The sequence below is a fragment of the Hypanus sabinus genome, chromosome 17 (genome assembly GCF_030144855.1).
Source record: "Hypanus sabinus isolate sHypSab1 chromosome 17, sHypSab1.hap1, whole genome shotgun sequence".
Taxonomy (NCBI): Eukaryota; Metazoa; Chordata; class Chondrichthyes; order Myliobatiformes; family Dasyatidae; genus Hypanus; species Hypanus sabinus.
This window is the reverse complement of record NC_082722.1, coordinates 53,221,085-53,238,489: the sequence shown is the minus strand read 5'-3', so window position 1 is coordinate 53,238,489 and position 17,405 is coordinate 53,221,085. Positions and strand designations below refer to the sequence as shown.

The window sequence follows — 17,405 nt, the reverse complement described above, 5'->3', positions numbered from 1 at the left end:
ATACAAAAAACACAATAGCATCAATGAAAGGTCACACCCAACAGGGCCGACAACAGACAATGTACAAAAAAAATCATCGAACTGTGCAACTACAAAAAGAAAGAGAAAAACAAAAACAGGAAATAATAAATAAATAGATAGATAACCAATAAATAGAGAGAACATGAGATGAAAAGTCCTGGAGAGTGAGTCCGTAGGTTGTGGGATCAGTTCTGTGCTGGGGCGAGTGAGATTGAGTGAAGTTATCCCCACTGGTCCAAGAGCCTGATGGTTGAGGGTTAAGCGTCAAGTCAACAGAAAAGCTGCTGTCCCTTTTCACCATCTTGAGCTTCCATGGAATAGTAGAGGTAGTCAAATTCAGAAAGGAAATCAGATGGAGAATCACAATAACAAGCAGATAGAAGTATATATATTAGTGATTGGGGAATCTGAATGGCAATGTTTAGGATTGATCTCTGCGGTGTAAACAAAATCATATTTTGAATGGTGAATACAACAAAGTGCAAGCAATTTGTACAAAATGCTGGAGGAACTCAGCAGGCCAGGCAGCATCTGTGGAAACAAGTACAGTCGACGTTTTGGGCTGAATCATGGACTGTACTTGTTTCCGTAGATACTGCCCGGCCTGCTGAGCTCCTCCAGCGTTTTGTGTGTGTTGCTTGGATTTCCAGCATCTGCAGATTTTCTCTTGTTTGCAAGCATTTCATATAGGTTTGCTCACCATTAACCCTTTCACAACCTGTTTTCTTTCATATGGAATTTCATAAACATGTTTTCTGAAGCTGCAAGTGTTTTTCATGTTAGTTGTAAGATATAAGATCCAAGATATAGGATCTGTTGAACATTTCAGAATTGGAATGACTGACAAAGATGTTATCTTGTATGCAAAATGGAATTTCATGACATATCCTGTGACATTAAACCTGATTCTGATTCTAATATGTGCTAGACCTATCAAGTAATTTACAAGCAATAGTTAGGCTGAACTAAGTGTGGAAACACTTACCATATTGCACTGTTTGACAAAACTTATTTAGTTTATAATATATATGTGCATATAAAGGTAAATAAGCAGGTGAAATCATTTCCACATGAATTACTTGTAAGGAATTTCTTCCTCTGATTTTATTATGTTTTCTGCTGTGTATTTTAGATGGTTAATTACAGAGAAAATCCTTTGATTTGGCTTGAGCAAAGTAATGTTACTGGACCCATGACCAACATATCTTTATCTTCAAATGACAGTGAAGTAAAAATTGAGAATTTTTCAGAAACCTTTGAGGTAAATATAGTTAATAAAATATGGATGTGCACATTGTAATCTGCCTTTTGTTTACATTTGGCAATATTCACTATTTTGAACTTAATTCAAACAATGCCATTTTTCCTTTTCTCTTCAGATAATGCTTCCCAGGTCCAATGCAACGCAGTCTTCCTCAGCCACATCTATCTCATTTACAGACCCAGTCTTTCACACGTTCCATGTACCAGAAACTGAATCAGTTTTAGTAATCTCTATATCAGCCGAACCAGTTACTTCAATGCAACTGTACCTCAGCCATGGGCACAAACCCAATGAGACCCTATATGACTTTGAAACAATCTTCTTTCCGGATAACAGTAGTGAAGGTAAAGTAATGCTATTTTATTTTGTTACTCTGAAAATTGTGAATTTAAACATAGGCTAGAAACTAGGATTTGTTTAGGACATGGGACTAAGTATAAGAAGATGGGTAGGGGCAGGAGGGGAACAGGGAAAATAAGAGATGGAAATTTGAAGCACGTTGTGTTAGAAATCAGAAACAGGATGGATGGGAAGTGGGAAATTTTAGAGCCTTACAACATGGTAGCAGGCCATTTAACACAGCTGGTTCATCCTAACCAAAATTACCATCTAATCTAATCCCAGATGCTCTATATTTCTCTAAACCTTTTCTATCCATGCACCTGTTCAAGTACATTTTAAATGTTGTTGCTATTAATTTATAACTCCATGGGAAATTATACTCCAGTGTAAAGGAAGAACATGTTTGTACTTGTGGGAGGATTGATAATCAAGTAGATGCATTTAAGATTGTTGGGAAAGTAAACAATGAGAAACATGGTCACAATGAGAAATGGTAGCCTTGAGTAAATTGCCTCGAAGTGTTGTGGAAACAGGTTACAAGACGACTGTGATAAATACAGTACTACAGAGAAAGGGGACTGAGATTAATTAGAAAACTATGTGGAAGTATTAGCACAGGCACAGTGACTGTTGCCAGCGGGTTCTGCAGTGCTCAGTTCCCTTCTTTCAGCATTAAATATTATCGATGTAGATATAAAAGTAGGAGACATGTTAAAGAAGTTTGCAGAGGATCAAAAATTGGTTGAGTGGTTTTCAGTGAGGACCTCTTTCTATGCTATAAGATTCTATAATACTTTCTTAAGCTTCATTTAAATTATATTTAACATTTTATGTGAGCCATCTTTTCTCAAGTTACTTATATTGGAACTTTACCAGTTAACACGAAGTTGTCATTTTTTAAAAATTTCTTCCAGCCAAATTTTACAGTTGGCTTATTGATCCTGAGATGTTAAGGGGCAGGAATGGAACCTATTACCTGGCAGCCAAACCACTCCTGAAGGCAAATGTTTCGGAAGTCAACGCGACAACTTTTACTATAGTCACTTTCAACACTAAGTGCTTGTATTGGGATGAAGTACAGCACTTATGGTCAACGCAGGGGTGTCAGGTGAGATGAATGGAGAACTGTTGATGTTATACCATTTTTTAAAAGGAGGAATGGTTAAACCAAATAATTGGGGGTCAGGTGGTTAAACTTTGGTGATAGACAAAATATTGGAATTCATTCTGAGGGAATTCATTATGAAGGTGTGGAATAATCAAGGACAGGTGGGTTAATTTGTGGAGTCATAGAGTTATGCAGCACAAAGACAGGTCCTTCTCTCCAACTGGTCCATACCCACCAAGGAGTCCCATTCAAGCTAGTCCCATTTGGGACTAAACATCTTCAATCAATGTCCATACTTGTCCAACTGCCTTTAAAAAGTTGTTATACCTGCTTCAACCTCTTCTACTGAAAGATGATTCCACATAGATACACCCTTTTCTGTAAAAAAAAAGGCTGCCCTTCATGTTCCTCTTAAATACTTATCCTCTCACCTTAAATATACGCCCTCTAGTTCTAGATTCCCCAACTGTGGAAAAAGACTGAGTGCATTTCCCTATGCCTGTTCCCCATGATCTCATACACCTCTGTAAGTTCATCTCTCAGTCTCCTGTGCTCTAAGTGATAAAGTCCAAGACTGTCCAATCTCTTCCTATTACTCAGTCCCTCGAGTCCTGGCAACATCCTTGAAAATCTTCTTTGCTCTCTTTCCAATTTAATAACATCTTTCCTATAGCAGGGCAACCAAAACTGGAAATAATATTCCAAATGCAACCTGGTGACCTCCCAGATTTTATACTCAGTGCCCTGACTTATGAAAGCCAGCATGCAAAAGGCCTTCTTCACCATCCTGTTTCCCAATGACTCCACTCCATAGACTTGTACTCCATTTTTTACAGCATACTTTAGGCCCTAAATGTTACTATGAAAATCCGACCTGGATTTTACTTTCCAAAAGACAACACCTCACACTTGTCCATATTAAACTCTGTTTGCCATTCCTTTGTCCACTTAGCTGATTAAGATCTACCCTGTAGCTTTTGATAAATCTTCTTCATTGTCCACTATACCACCCATTTTTCTGACATCTTCAAATTTACTAACCATACTTTGTATAATCTTAACCGAATTGTTAATATAGGTGATGAACAGCCGTGGGCCCAGCGCTAACCCCTGAGGCATATCACTAGTCACAGGCCTCCAGTATGGGGCACATCCTTCAATCATCACTATCTGCTTCCTAACATCAGCCTGTTAGCCAGCCCACCCTGGACTCCACGTGATCCAACCTTCCAGAGCAGCCTACCACCTGGAACCTCAGCAATGGCCACACTGAAGTCCATATGAATCACATTTATCACCCTTCCCCTCATCAATTTCTTTGGTCAGCTCATCGAAAAAAAATTGATCAGGTCCATAAGACATTATCTCCCATACACAAAGGCATGCTGACTCCCCCTAATTAACCCTTGTCTTTGCACATGTACCTTAATCCTCAGAATTCTTTCCAGTAACCTATTTACCACAGATGTTAGACCTACTACCCTATAATTTCCAGGATTTTCCTTCTACCCTTTTTAAACATTTGCTACTCTCTGATCTACTGGCACCTCACCTGTGGCTGATGATTATGCAAATATCTCAGCCAGGGTTCTTGCAATTTCTTTCCGATATCCCACTGTGCTCTTGGATATTCTTGGTTGAGCTCTAGAGATTTACAATATCTTCCTTCGTACCTTGTAATACATACAACAGATGCCCAATATCTCCAAGATGTCCCCATTTACTTTTCCCGGCTCTGGAGTGGTGAATAATTTGTTTAGTCGATATCTTATCTGATTGAATTTCTTGAGGCAGTAACAAGAAGGCTGAATAATGTTTGAACTATGTTTGATGTAGTAAAAGTTTTGATACGATTGCTCCTAATCAAGAAAAATTATAGGCCATAGAATTTAAGGAAAATAGTAAGAAAATCTAAAATTAGTACAGTGGCAGGAGCAAAGGTTTGAACCTATCAAATAGAAGCAAGAGAAAGTAATTCGATATGCTAAGCCTGCTTTGTAATTCAGTATGATTATGGATGGCCATCTAAATTCATTTCCCTGTTCCAGCTTCTTTCTCCATACCGCTTGATGACTTTAGGCTTTAGAACGATACCTAACTGCTCTTCAAATATGTTAAATGATTTGGTCTCAACTGGTTTAAGAAGTTTTTTGTAGAGAAGAAACTTCTCCTCATCTAAGTCCTAAATGATTCTCCCCAAATCCTCAGGTTGTGACCCCTGTTTCTGGACTTTTTCACCATCAGGTACAACTTCACTGAATCTAGTCTGTCCAGTTCCATCAGATATTTAAAGGCTTCATTCAGATTCCCTTTTACTCTTCAACTTTACCACCTCTGGAATCTATCTGGTCAACTTTTGCTGCAGTCCCTTCATAATCAGAGCAGGTTGTCCCTATCGTAGAGAACAAAAAATGGAAGGTTTGGTGGGGAAACACTTTGGGAGCAGTAACCATTATTATGTAAGCTTCAGAGTAGTAATAGAAAGCAATCGGGTTGAACTGAATTAAAAGCCTTAAGTTGGAGATCAGCTGATTTCAGTTAGTTCAAGAAATGACCTGGTGACAGTTGATTGGAAGTAGATCCTTTGGGTAAAGTAATGATGCACAAGAGGACATCTTTTAAAAGAGAGTTAGAAAGCTTTTGGCATGTTCTGGTGAGAGTAAAAGGGAGAGGTTTGTGAACAATCTGAAAAAAATCAGTATTTAGGAGGATGTGTTAGATGTTAGAGGACATACAAATGTTGATGAATCCAAAGATCTGGGGTGGAAATCTATCCCAGGCTGCTATGGGAAACAAGCAATAGAGATAGCTGAGGTCCTGAAGGAGAATTTCACATCTTTGGTACCAGAACAATGGAGGATAGTTATTGCTGTTCCTTAATTTAAGGAGGACAGCAGTGATAGGCCAGGTAGCTATAGACCAGTGTGTCTTTGTCTATGGTAGGGAAGTTACTGGAGAAAGTCCTAAGGGACAAGATATATGTACATTGGGAAAGGTAGGACCTGATCATGGGTAATCTGTATGGCTTTGAAGGGGAAATCCTGCCTGATTGAGTTTTATTAGCAGGTAACTAAAATAATAGAAGGCAGAATCCCTCGATGTTGTCTATAAGCAGCAAAAAAAAAACAAACAAACCATTATTATTTGTTTGAATTTTCAGCATCTGCCATCTTTTGTATCTCCGTTGTCTATGTGGGCCTTAGCGACGGACTTGACAAGGTCCTGCATGGTAGGTTGGTTCAGTAGGTTATGGCACATGGGATCCAAGGCGATCAGACCAATTGGGTCCAAGATTAGCTTGACGATAGGAGACAGAGTGTAATGTTGGAAGGAAAATTTCCTGATTAGGAATTTGTGAGCAATATTGGACACTTGTGGAATTTCATCACATATGGAACTAAAAATGTGTCAGACTTCTGTACCAGCAGCCAGTTATGACGTTTAAAAAAAAGAAATAGGTCTTAAGATAAACAAATCATCTCATCTCACTGATAACACTTGGGGAAAAAAAGCATGATATTGAGAAAATGGCTAACTCACAGCTTTGTTACTACAGCGTGTGATTCCTTGTGCTCCTTTTCCATTATCGCTCACCCGCTCACTCAGTATGCTGCAATGTGGATCTTCACCCACAAAAGTAGCACTTTACTTCTGACTTTAGTAACTTCCCACCTCAAGAGAACTGGAATTGACTTCAAGGTGGCCAATATTGCTTTTGAAATCGGTCAATATCTGACTTGTTTAGAACTCAGCCACCTCCTGCAGTGATATATTTTAAAGGTACCTTGACATTGTTTGCGGCTTCCTTCCCCGTCACCTCTTTTGGCTTGTCTTCCAAAATTTCACCACCTTCCCAAGTCTGTCCACCAACCTGCTTTATACAATCACAGAATCATGAAAATGTATGTATGGAAGGAAGCCATGAAGTTAAAAATGATCTATAGATTAATCCTTCTTCCCTGCTTCTGTTCTGCAGCCTGACAGATTAATGCTCTTTTACATAATTACTGCTTCTTTTAAATGTGGTGAGAATCTCTGCCTCCATTATCCTCTCAGAAGCTGATACCAACCATTTGTTGACTAAAAGAATCTTTTCTTTCAGTGCCCCTCTAATTCTATCAATTAACAGTAAACCTGCGGTTTATGGTTCCTGACCACTCTGGTGAGGGAAAGAGGATTTTACTGTTTATTATGTCCAGGCCTCTTATACTTTCAAACTCCTCAAGCAAACCTGTCCTCAGCCTCCCAAGTTCTAAAGAAGACAACCCAGACCATGTCATTATAATTCTTAACCCTTGCAACTTGCTCAAAAACCTGCACCCTGTCTGGTATCCTGCCTGTAGTTTGATGACTAGAACTGTAAATATGGTCTAACTAAATTTTATACAGTTGTTCCAAATCCTCCCTTGTATTCTCAATATCCCATGCCTACTTAACCCCCTTATCTACCCTTGGGGAGTTTTGAGGAAATGCATTCCTAATAATTTGTTCAATACAACTTCTCACGTCTTCAGGTATTCCTTTATTTTATTGTTTCCTTTACTGCTTCACTAGCTTGAATCTCTTTTACAGCTACCCTCCCTAATTCACACATTTACCAGTGTTCTCCCACAATTCCATCACTTAACGAGGCACTATTCTAACTAACCACTTTTGGTCGATCACTTTCACAAGCCCACTTAAAGCAGCTGTCTCCTTTTCCTTGAGTTTAGGATCCCCTGTTTCTATGTCACACTTGTACTGTGCTTTGATGGGCACCTGTCTGTGACATGGGCCTCAGGAATGGAATTTGTAGTAGGCGGATCAGGACCAGGGCTGAGTGTTACATGATTTACCATGGGACCAATGGCAAAAAGAGAACTCAGAGTGATGTATTTCAGCTGGTTGTTCAACCTGACACTTTGGTATAAAGTTTCTACTATCCTTTGTCTTGAATACGGAATGATATATATTCACTTTGTTTTTGTCACTGCAGGTGGGGCCAAAAACAAACCCTGAAAGGGTCCAGTGCCTTTGCAATCACTTCAGTTTATTTGCTACCTCTTTCATTGTTTTGCCTAACACTGTTGATATCACAGAAACAGTAGAATTATTTTCTCAAATCAAAGACAACTCTGTGGTTGTCTCATTGTTGGCCGCTGTAGTTGGAGTGTACATCATATTGGTCATGTGGGCTCGGACAAAGGATAGACAGGACTTAGCAAAGGTAAGAGAATTGTTTGTAAGGTTCTGCAACTTTTGAAGTTCAGTTGATCAATTACTGCTCAAATGAAGCAAAAATACCTCTAATCAGGTATATTCTCCAGCACAAGAGCTAGAGAAGTCTTGCAACCACCCTGCAGACTGCATATGACATCCTGTAGTAGAAGAAACCAGGCTTTTGTCAACAGGACTCATCACTAAGCTCAGGTCTTCTGCAGTTGAGTAGTAGTTGAGAAACTTGCAGTGCACATAGTTAGGTGAACATAAGCAGTTTTGTGCTAATCGACTGTGAAAACATGGGAAAATTTAAATGTCTGTTATGCCGACCTCTTGAATTCTGAACTAATTTTTCAGCATGATATGTTTTTTTAATATATTATTTTAAACTAAATTACTATTGAAAAATTACTGAATTCTTTTTGAGCCCTGGTTCATTTCCATGCTATACATCACAAGTGAACTGAGTTTTCTTCAGCTACCGGGCTTATAAAGGTTTTCCTGAATTGCTCTTTCATGGTGTTTTTCCCACACCCATTTTCTTAGAGAACCAACCATGGTAAAGTTGTTGCTTTTTTAATGAACTTTGGTCATTGATAAACTGGCATCCCATTTTTAATAGGAGCTGATCTTGAACAATAATCAGGTCATTTGCTGCTGCTGAGTCTTAAAATGAACTACTGCCTAGAAATATTACGTTTTATGTGTGTGTATCTACACCTCAACATTGATGGTTAGAAACATTCAAGAGCTTTTCCTTTACTATTTTTCTTACATCTAGGCGAAAAGAACTGTTCTTGCAGATAATGATCCATTTGCCAAATACTTTTACTTGGTGAAGGTCTTCACTGGGCATCGACGAGGAGCAGGGACCACATCTGAGGTCAGGAAACAAGACTTTAGAGGTTGTGAAGATAGAACTTAGTCGAAATGTTAAAAATAATGGAGAGTGGTGGTTGATTCAAAATAAACTATAAATATAGAAAGGATAAAGTCATTGAGAAGGGCGGAAGAATGTATGTTTTATAATTTGCAATTATTAACATGGCCAGTTTTTTGCTTTTTAAAAATTCTTTGTGTGTGGTTATGAGAGGCAAGGTTATCATTACCCAGCACAATTGCAATTGTGGCCACTGCTGTATTTGGTGAATTCACCAATCCTGACCCGGTGATAATGTTTCTCTATCAGCTGTTACAAACCCCGTAACTGGGTCACTTACCAGCAAAGATAGAGAGGTCCGTTGAAGTCTGATGGTTCTATTTTTAACAGTATTTATTAGTAAAAATACACAAAAATAATATCAATGCAAACATACAGATAATATACGTCGTCAATATAAAATCTAAAAGTGCGGGTATAATAATAATAAGAAATAAGCTCTAACGTTGTCTAGGGGATAATGTATTGTCCGATGGAAATATGAAAGTCACTCAGCTCATTCAGGCTGTAGCCTTTGGTTGGAGTCAAGAGAGATTTTTAGAAACTTGCCAGCTTTTTCTTTTTATGATTTCGATCCTTCGAGAGTTCCATTGGTGTGGCCGTTCCCTTGTGGCCTCTCCTTTAGCTAAACCCATCTTCCATGGTAAGGCCCCAATCCCAGGCAAAGGGAAAGGACGCACGCGAGCCCCCATTGGCTGTCGCTATTAAACACTGTCAAGGGATTTCTAGCGTTTCTCCTGGTGCGTCTAAAGGGGTTGTTCCCCAGACCCTCTTTTATCCTTACTCACGGGGTCTCAGATGTCAATCAGGTTGGGATGATGCAATCCCTCCACCAACCCACTCTGGTCGTCCCCTGAGGGCTTCAATGAATAGTACAGTACTCAATACACAATTCCGTCTCCAAGAGACAATAGCCATTATCCGTGGCTTTGTCTTGCTGAGGCCAGGACACATTCCAAACCTTGTGGATTCTCTCTCATTTCCTGGGTCCCAGACCCGAATTAATAGCAATCTTGCGATTCCCAAAAAGGAGGGGGCAACTTTGTACCCTTTGGCCCCTCAGAGTTGTGGCACATTCGTAACACAGCAATATGTTCTTGTGCCATGATGAAGGCTCTTATTCTTCAGGCTTGGCCATATTACTGGGAAGCTTGATGAGTCACCCCAGCACATTCTGTACCAATTGAGTTGTGGAAGATATATTGAGTTAATAACAGAAACAAAACTAAATGGACCTTTTGCCTTGGTTTGGGCTTAGGTTTACAAGTATTTTCCTTTATGTGTGTTGAATCCACCCATCAATGGCCCACCCTGAGCAGTCTGATTTCTTTCTCACACTTTTCCACTCTACGTCCCCTGACTGTCTTCACACTTGAAGCTGAAAGTAATAAAAAGATGCCAATACAAATGTTAAAATGTATTAAGTTATTTTCTGAGTTGGAAAAATAGGAAGTGGATTTTCTAAGCGGAGGTTGCTAACAGCCTTGACAACTCACAGATATTGGTCCGGGGGGGTGGGGGGAAAGATATGGGATTCAAAGTTGCTGACTTGGACTTTGACAACATTGAGAAAGACTGATTTACTAACTCCCATGACTGAATGTTGCATAAACAAATTCCTTCTCAGTTGATGGAGAGGTATATTGTTTCTGCTTCAGTTGACTCCATGTCCTTAGTAAATGTTGTTAGGGGAACCATTTGGTTCTGGGAAAGGAAAGAGCCTCATGGCTATTGCCAGGCTAATGGCATTGGATGGAAAGAGAAACTGTTGCTGCATGTTCTCCGATTGGTTTGGTAAGAGTGGAGCTAAATGAAGATGATCCCACTTAGCCGAACAACTTTTCTGCCATGTTGGCAGAATCACCATATAGCCAGTTCATCATTTTAGTGGGCCAAGTCTAGGACAACCCCTTCATATTTTAGTGTAGAATGTGTAAAGTTTAAGTTGGTATAAGTGTGGATTTAGATAACATGGTTGTTGTAGAATGATGCGGTTGAGACAGGGACATGAAAATGACTTGAAAAGGACAAGAGGATTCGCTGTGCACATTAGATTGATTTAGAAATAACATGGCAGAGCCAAGGAAGTTGGTTCTTGCCTGAATTCAGTGGGAAACATGAAAATTCGCTACTTAAATAAAGTCACAGAATGGATATATGCATTGACACTCAGTCATGTTGATGAAAACCCAAGATTAAACAAAATAATGCTTACATTTTTAGTGGCCTTAATAGTCCAAATTGTCGAATTGGTCTCCTGGAAGCTTTGCCACACTATTTGTTTGCCTGACCTTGTCACCAAATCCAAGAAATTATTATTTTTCGAATGCTGTTAATTTTGTTTTGTTTAGCGATGCAGCATGGAATAGCCCGTTCCAGTGCTTTGAGCCATGTCATCCAGCAACCCCCTAACAACCCCTGATTTAACCCTAACCTTACCACAGGATAGCTTACAAAGACCAGTAAACCTACTAACCTAACCTACATTTCAGAGGAACTTTCAGATACACAACCATGTGTAGAATTCAGTCTTCTTGTCATTCTTAAGCGAACAGTTGGGAAATTAGTAGCAATCAATGTCTTTGTCCTTTCACAGGTAGTAATAACAATCTATGGCTCAGCAGGCTGCAGTGAATCCCATCATCTGACTGACCCAAAGAAGCCAGTATTTCAGCAAAGCTCAGAAGATGAATTTCTTCTTGCTACTCCCTTTCCGCTGGGTGATCTCACCAGCATCAGACTGTGGCATAACAATTCAGGACCCAGACCATCATGGTAAACGTTGTATATTGATTCTTTCACTGTCCTGAACGGAACACCATTGTAAGGCACATAATCAATGTTTACTGACAACATTAAATCCAATTAAGTTTTACTTGCAAATTCCAGGGTGACTTCAGAATAGATTTACATGCTGGTTTTAACATCTCTTTAATTACAGGTACATTAATCATGTGATTATACAGGACCCAGAAACAGAGGAACAATGGTTCTTCTTCTGCAATTGCTGGTTGTCGCTTGACATTGGAGAGCTTGTCCTTGACAAAGTATTCCCTCTTGCTTCTGAGGCAGAAATGAAAGGCTTCCGGTAAACTTATTAATAACTGGACTCATTTTTTCCTTCATTGTTTATTTTACCCTGACAGTGGTCAAAGGATGTAGTCTGAGACAGTCCCTCACCAATGCATGTTGGTGTGAAATTCCCCGTAAACTTCTGAACTGATCGCATATGATTTTAACTGAAGGAGCTTTTGACTCTTTTTCATTAATGATGTGTATGACACCTGAGCATGACATTTTAAATGTTTAATACTGAATTGTTAAATTTAAACCAACTAAAATTCTGATGCCTTTTATCTGTCCTGAACTAATTCCCACTTGCCCATCACCTTCCAATTTTAAAGCTTCACTCTTGCTTTTAAATTCTTACAAAACTCATCCCCTTGTCTTCAGAAATTCCTCCAGCCCAACAAATTCCTGAAGTTCAGCAGGCCAGGCAGCATCTATGGAAAAGATCAACATTTTGGGCCTTTTATTCTGACTGCTCATCTTTTCTTCCGAGTCCTGATGAAGGGCCTTGGCCTAAAATATTGACTATACTCAGGCTGCCTGGCCTGTTGAGTTGCTCCAGCATTCTGTGTGTGTTGTCTGGATTTCCAGCATCTGCAGATTTTCTTTTGTTTGAAATTCCCTTGCTGAAATTTTGAGGAGGAATTTGATGTTCAGTGGTATACAAGACAAATGATTTAGTTTTCCACAAGTTCAGAAATTCGTTTAGAATTTCTGTTGTCTGTGACTTCCCATTTCCAATCACTGACAAACTGTTGGATTCAGTTACAACAATGCCATTTCTGCGGGAAGATTTATTGTATGTCTATTGTCTCTGCTGGTCATTCATAAGATAACCAGGCTTCCTTTCAGCACTGCAAGTTTAAATGAACTTGTTGTTCAAATTTAACTTGGTCTTGGAAACCTACTCAGATGGGTTCAATTTGTTAATTACTTACTGCCTTTATTACCAATACCAACATCTCTTCCCCTGCCTCCAACTATGATAGCAATTCTATCTGCTCTCAATCTCATGACCCTTACCAGGGTGTATCCACTTATAACTTAAGGGACCCACTCACTGATCACATGGCAACCCTCCTGCATCCCCATAATGCAAGACTAATCTCCTTACCTGCCCCTCCCACCAAACAATTAATCTACAGGTGCTCCAACATTCGGCAATCCCCCAACTCCAAACGCCAATCACAATGTCTCACCGGCTAACAATCACAGTTCCTGAATTCATTTAAAGCCTCCCTCTTTTCCCTGCCACGTACAACCAGCATCCCAAGGCCCACCACCATCGATAACTGGCAGCAGACTCCTATGATTCACAATATTCTCTATCCACCCACCCCCCCCCCCACCCCGCCCTGACCATCAAACTCGATGCAGTCCCCAACCTACCTGAAAGAACCTTTCAGGCAACAGCCTTTCCTGGTCTCAGAGAGATTCTGTACTGCTCACAGGTTCTAAATTTCCTCGCATGAGGCCCAGGGCCAACATGGTTGTTCCCACAATGCATAGCAACCAGTTGATGGCCCCTGCTGGCACCGAGGAACCCACTTCAATCACTCTAGACGGTGCTGAATTTCCATTTCCCTTTGTCCTAATAGGCCACCTTTGACTGTCTAAACTCCAATTTCCATCTTAGCCTTATAATTATCTCAGTTTTTACATCTCCCTTTCAGATCCTTTTTAAAGCTCTTCTTTGACCAAACTTTTAGTCATCTCCCTTAAAATCTTTTCTTTGGCTGTTCATTGATATCTTTTTCTCAGTATACCACTGTGATATGCCCTGGGCATTTTTCTACATTATCAGGGTTATATAAATCAAGATTACCTTGTCCAGCCCCTTTGCTCAACAGGTGCATGTGTGTTATCACTGGGCCAATGCTGTTTTGAGTTTAATGGGTCTGGCTATGCCTAAATTTCATCAAAATTCACTTGATGTACAGATTGTTTCGTTTACTACATTATCCTCAGGACAATGTGAAAGAGTGTGTAAATTTCAGCTCCAAGTTCCATGTGGTTATAACAAATATATTTGCTATTTCTCAAATGCTGTCAGTGAAGTCTTAAAAGGGCACTTCCATTCAGAAGCACTGACAAAATCATTTTAATTTACAACAACATGCAATCTCAGACAGAAGAGAAATTCCCCTTAATGTAATGAAACTGATAAAGAAGAGTGTACCGAAATAACTGAATGCTAGTGTTTCAAAAAATTAACTAACTGGAAGCATGGGAAGGCTTTCAAACTATTTCAAGAGAAAAAATATGGTTATTGCCTTGAATGGCAAAAATTGTGCAGTGGAAACTATAAAGCATAAGGGAGGAAAAACTTATGTAATCTCTGGATGACTAAAAGTGCTGTATATTTCATCCACCTTTGTTCTACTGTGAGACCATTTAGAATGGTAAATTATCTCTTGATATGCCTGTAAAAATTACCAATATTTCATAACATTATTGCAACGTGTTCTATTTATATAGGGTAGGCTACTCCATCCATGTTAATAATGATAATAGGAATTTAATAAAGGGGGATCTGAAGTGAATTGCATTTGAGATTTAATTATTCAATTCATGGTGTTTCCACTTTTGCATCCTCAAGGGAATGTTATTAATGGCTCATAAATCTCTTGCTAAAACTTTAATACGATTCAGATGCCCTCTGCTACATATTAACATGAATAGATTGCTTTTTACATGTGTATTCAGGGTGGAATGCTTTCAAAGAATTGATTAATCATGTTGATTTAATTGGATGTACTACAGGAACTTGTTCTTTATGAAGACGGCTGAAAGTCTCACAGATCAACATATCTGGTTTTCCGTGATCGCTTGTCCCCCAAGGAGTTTCTTCACCAGAGTCCAGCGGCTTTCCTGCTGCCTGTCTCTCCTGCTCTGTACAATGCTGACCAACATCATGTTCTGGAACAGAGCTGCTAATGAAAATGAACAGGAAGGGGAACTCGGTACATGTTAATGGTGAAACTGAGAGTAAAGCAGCAGAAAATGTTGGAAATGCACAATAGATCTGACCAGAAATGTTAACCTATCCTTGTCTACTCTCATGTTTATTATTACAAATTGACTAAGAGTCCTGTTTAGTTTTAATTTGCTTTCCTCCGGAGGTGATTCATCTTGGTGATGTAGAAGTTCATCTTCCAATGTCTACTAATCATATGCAGGCTGTGCACAGTATCAAATTGAAATGGTCGTCTTTATTCCTGCTGTCCTCATCAATGTATGGAGCAGGATTCACTTGTGTTCAAATTAGCTGTTTCAACTACTTAATAATCAAGAGGATACTTATTTAAAAGTTAAATCTTAACCCGTACACTGTTGAAATTAGTGTCTAATCCCTGACCAAGAATCAAATCTGGGTGTTTGGCCCTAAAGCTGCTGATGAGAAGCAATGGTATTTAAATAACATTTTAGAACTTGGCTGTTGGATTCATTGAGTTTGATGAATATGAGATAGCTCCATACTTACACATTACAGATTTATCATGAACACAAAATCTGTCCTCCCCAATAACGAGTGGGTTTCGTACAGGTGCTCCGTTTTTCTCCTGTAGTCCATGGAGATACCAGTTAGTAGGTTAATTGATCATTGTAAATTGTCCCATGTGTTAAATCAGTGGGCTGCTGGCTCAAAGGGATGGAAGGGCCCACTCTAATCAATCAACCAATTAATTAATTATGGGAGTCATTCTATCATTCGATTATACGTTAGTTCTGCCATTCTGGACTAACGAGGGAAAAGGCCTATCAGTGAGATTTTATTTATCAGGTTGAATCTTTTATTTATTGCAGATGCCAGTACTGTCACCTGGCGAGAGTTTATTATTGGGATCGAAAGTGCCTTGATTATTTTTCCTGTGAATCTCGCAATTGTACAAATTTTTCGCAATGTTCGTCCCAAGCCAACTAAGAAGAAGAAAATGTCAAAAAAGTCAGTTGGTGCCAAAAACACATCAAGGTCTCAACGGATGCCTGAGGATTTAATGATGGTGAGGTCTCCTTTGCATGTTTGTCTAGCATGACGTCTTAGATCAGTGTTAACAATGTTTTATAACACCCTGCGTGCCTAGAAGATATTTTCCTTCATTACGATTTTTAAAATAATAAACTTGAATCTACTTTCCAGAAACTGTACAGAAGCTCTCCACTTTAGCTCTTTTCTATACCTGAAGCGATGTGCAAACATTTTCTCCTGGGAAATTCTGTGCAATGATTGGAAATATGATTCTTTTTATGAAAGACCATGATAAGTATCCTAGAGAAAATGGTATTGTGGTTGCAACACCAGCAATCAATAGTACAGAAAATTTTCAAAACGTACCTATTTAAATGGTTTGGCACAGACTAGGTGGGCCAAATGGCCTGTTTCTGGGCTGCAGTTTTCTATGACTATTTATTTATTGAAATACAGTGGCCTTCGAGCCATGACACCCACCCGGATTTAACCCTAGTCTATTCGGGGGCAACGTACATTGACCAATTAACTTAGTAACCAGTACAGCTTTGGACTGTGGGAGGAAACCAGATGTACAGACTCCTTACAGATGATGTCGGAATTGAAACCCGAGCTCTGCTGTCCCAAACTGTAATAGTGCCATGCTAACTGCTACACCACTGTGGTACCTCTGATAAAATTATAAATCCTCGTGACTTTATAGGTTGCCTGGAGGTCAAAAATGGACATTATTAAATAAATTATTGACAGTACATAAATGTATACTAAACACAAAAGAGAATTTAGCAGCTAGTGGGAGCTCTTCATGAGATTATATTGTAGCTCTGGCATTATACAATCTGCATGAAATGAGTCTGTTGGATCTTGACTCTTACAGTGCCGGTCTTGCCAGGGACCAGGGAAGTAGAAGAGAGGGCATATAGAGGCAAAAATTGAGAGGATGAAGAAGACGGTGAAAAGAGGAAGATTTAAGAATGAAGAGACCTTGAAATTTGGAAATGGGGTAGCTCGAATGTGTAGCGGTTAGCATAACGCTCTTTCAATGCCATCGACATGAGTTCCATTCCCACAGCTGCCGATAAAGAGTTTGTATGGTCTCCCCGCGACCGCGTGGGCCTCCTCCAGATGCTCTGGTTTCCTCCCTCATTCCACAGACCTTGGGGTTAGTAGGTTAATTGCTCAGAATTGAGTGTAATTGGGTGGTGTGGGCTCATTGGGCTGGAAGGGCCTGTTACCATGCTGTAGCTCAGGGGAAACAAACAAACAAATAAATAATAAATAAGATAAAGGGGACTGGAAGAGTTCTGACTTGCATGGGACAGGTTGAGTGGGTTAAAGAAGGAGGAAGATTGATGCTTTTCATTAATACCTATTTTACCTTTCAAGGAATGAGAAGACCCCATGTTTCCTGTTGCTCATTAGTCCTGTCTCTCAGCACCTTCCTACCACCATTTGCCAGATTGTATTCATCTTATATAATTATTGTTGATTC

The 17,405-nt window shown here is 39.5% G+C and overlaps 1 protein-coding gene across 1 annotated transcript in view; it reads left to right on the top strand.

Annotated features, from left to right (window-relative positions):
• LOC132406635 (polycystin-1-like protein 2) overlaps positions 1–17,405 on the top strand; it is a 109,538-nt gene that overhangs the window by 26,584 nt on the left and 65,549 nt on the right. Inside the window, exons 6-14 of the mRNA XM_059992438.1 lie at positions 1,154–1,282; positions 1,401–1,629; positions 2,542–2,735; positions 7,711–7,941; positions 8,716–8,817; positions 11,471–11,649; positions 11,816–11,962; positions 14,707–14,906; positions 15,751–15,947. Coding sequence (XP_059848421.1) covers positions 1,154–1,282; positions 1,401–1,629; positions 2,542–2,735; positions 7,711–7,941; positions 8,716–8,817; positions 11,471–11,649; positions 11,816–11,962; positions 14,707–14,906; positions 15,751–15,947 — 1,608 coding nt within the window. The remainder of the gene's footprint in view (positions 1–1,153; positions 1,283–1,400; positions 1,630–2,541; positions 2,736–7,710; positions 7,942–8,715; positions 8,818–11,470; positions 11,650–11,815; positions 11,963–14,706; positions 14,907–15,750; positions 15,948–17,405) is intronic.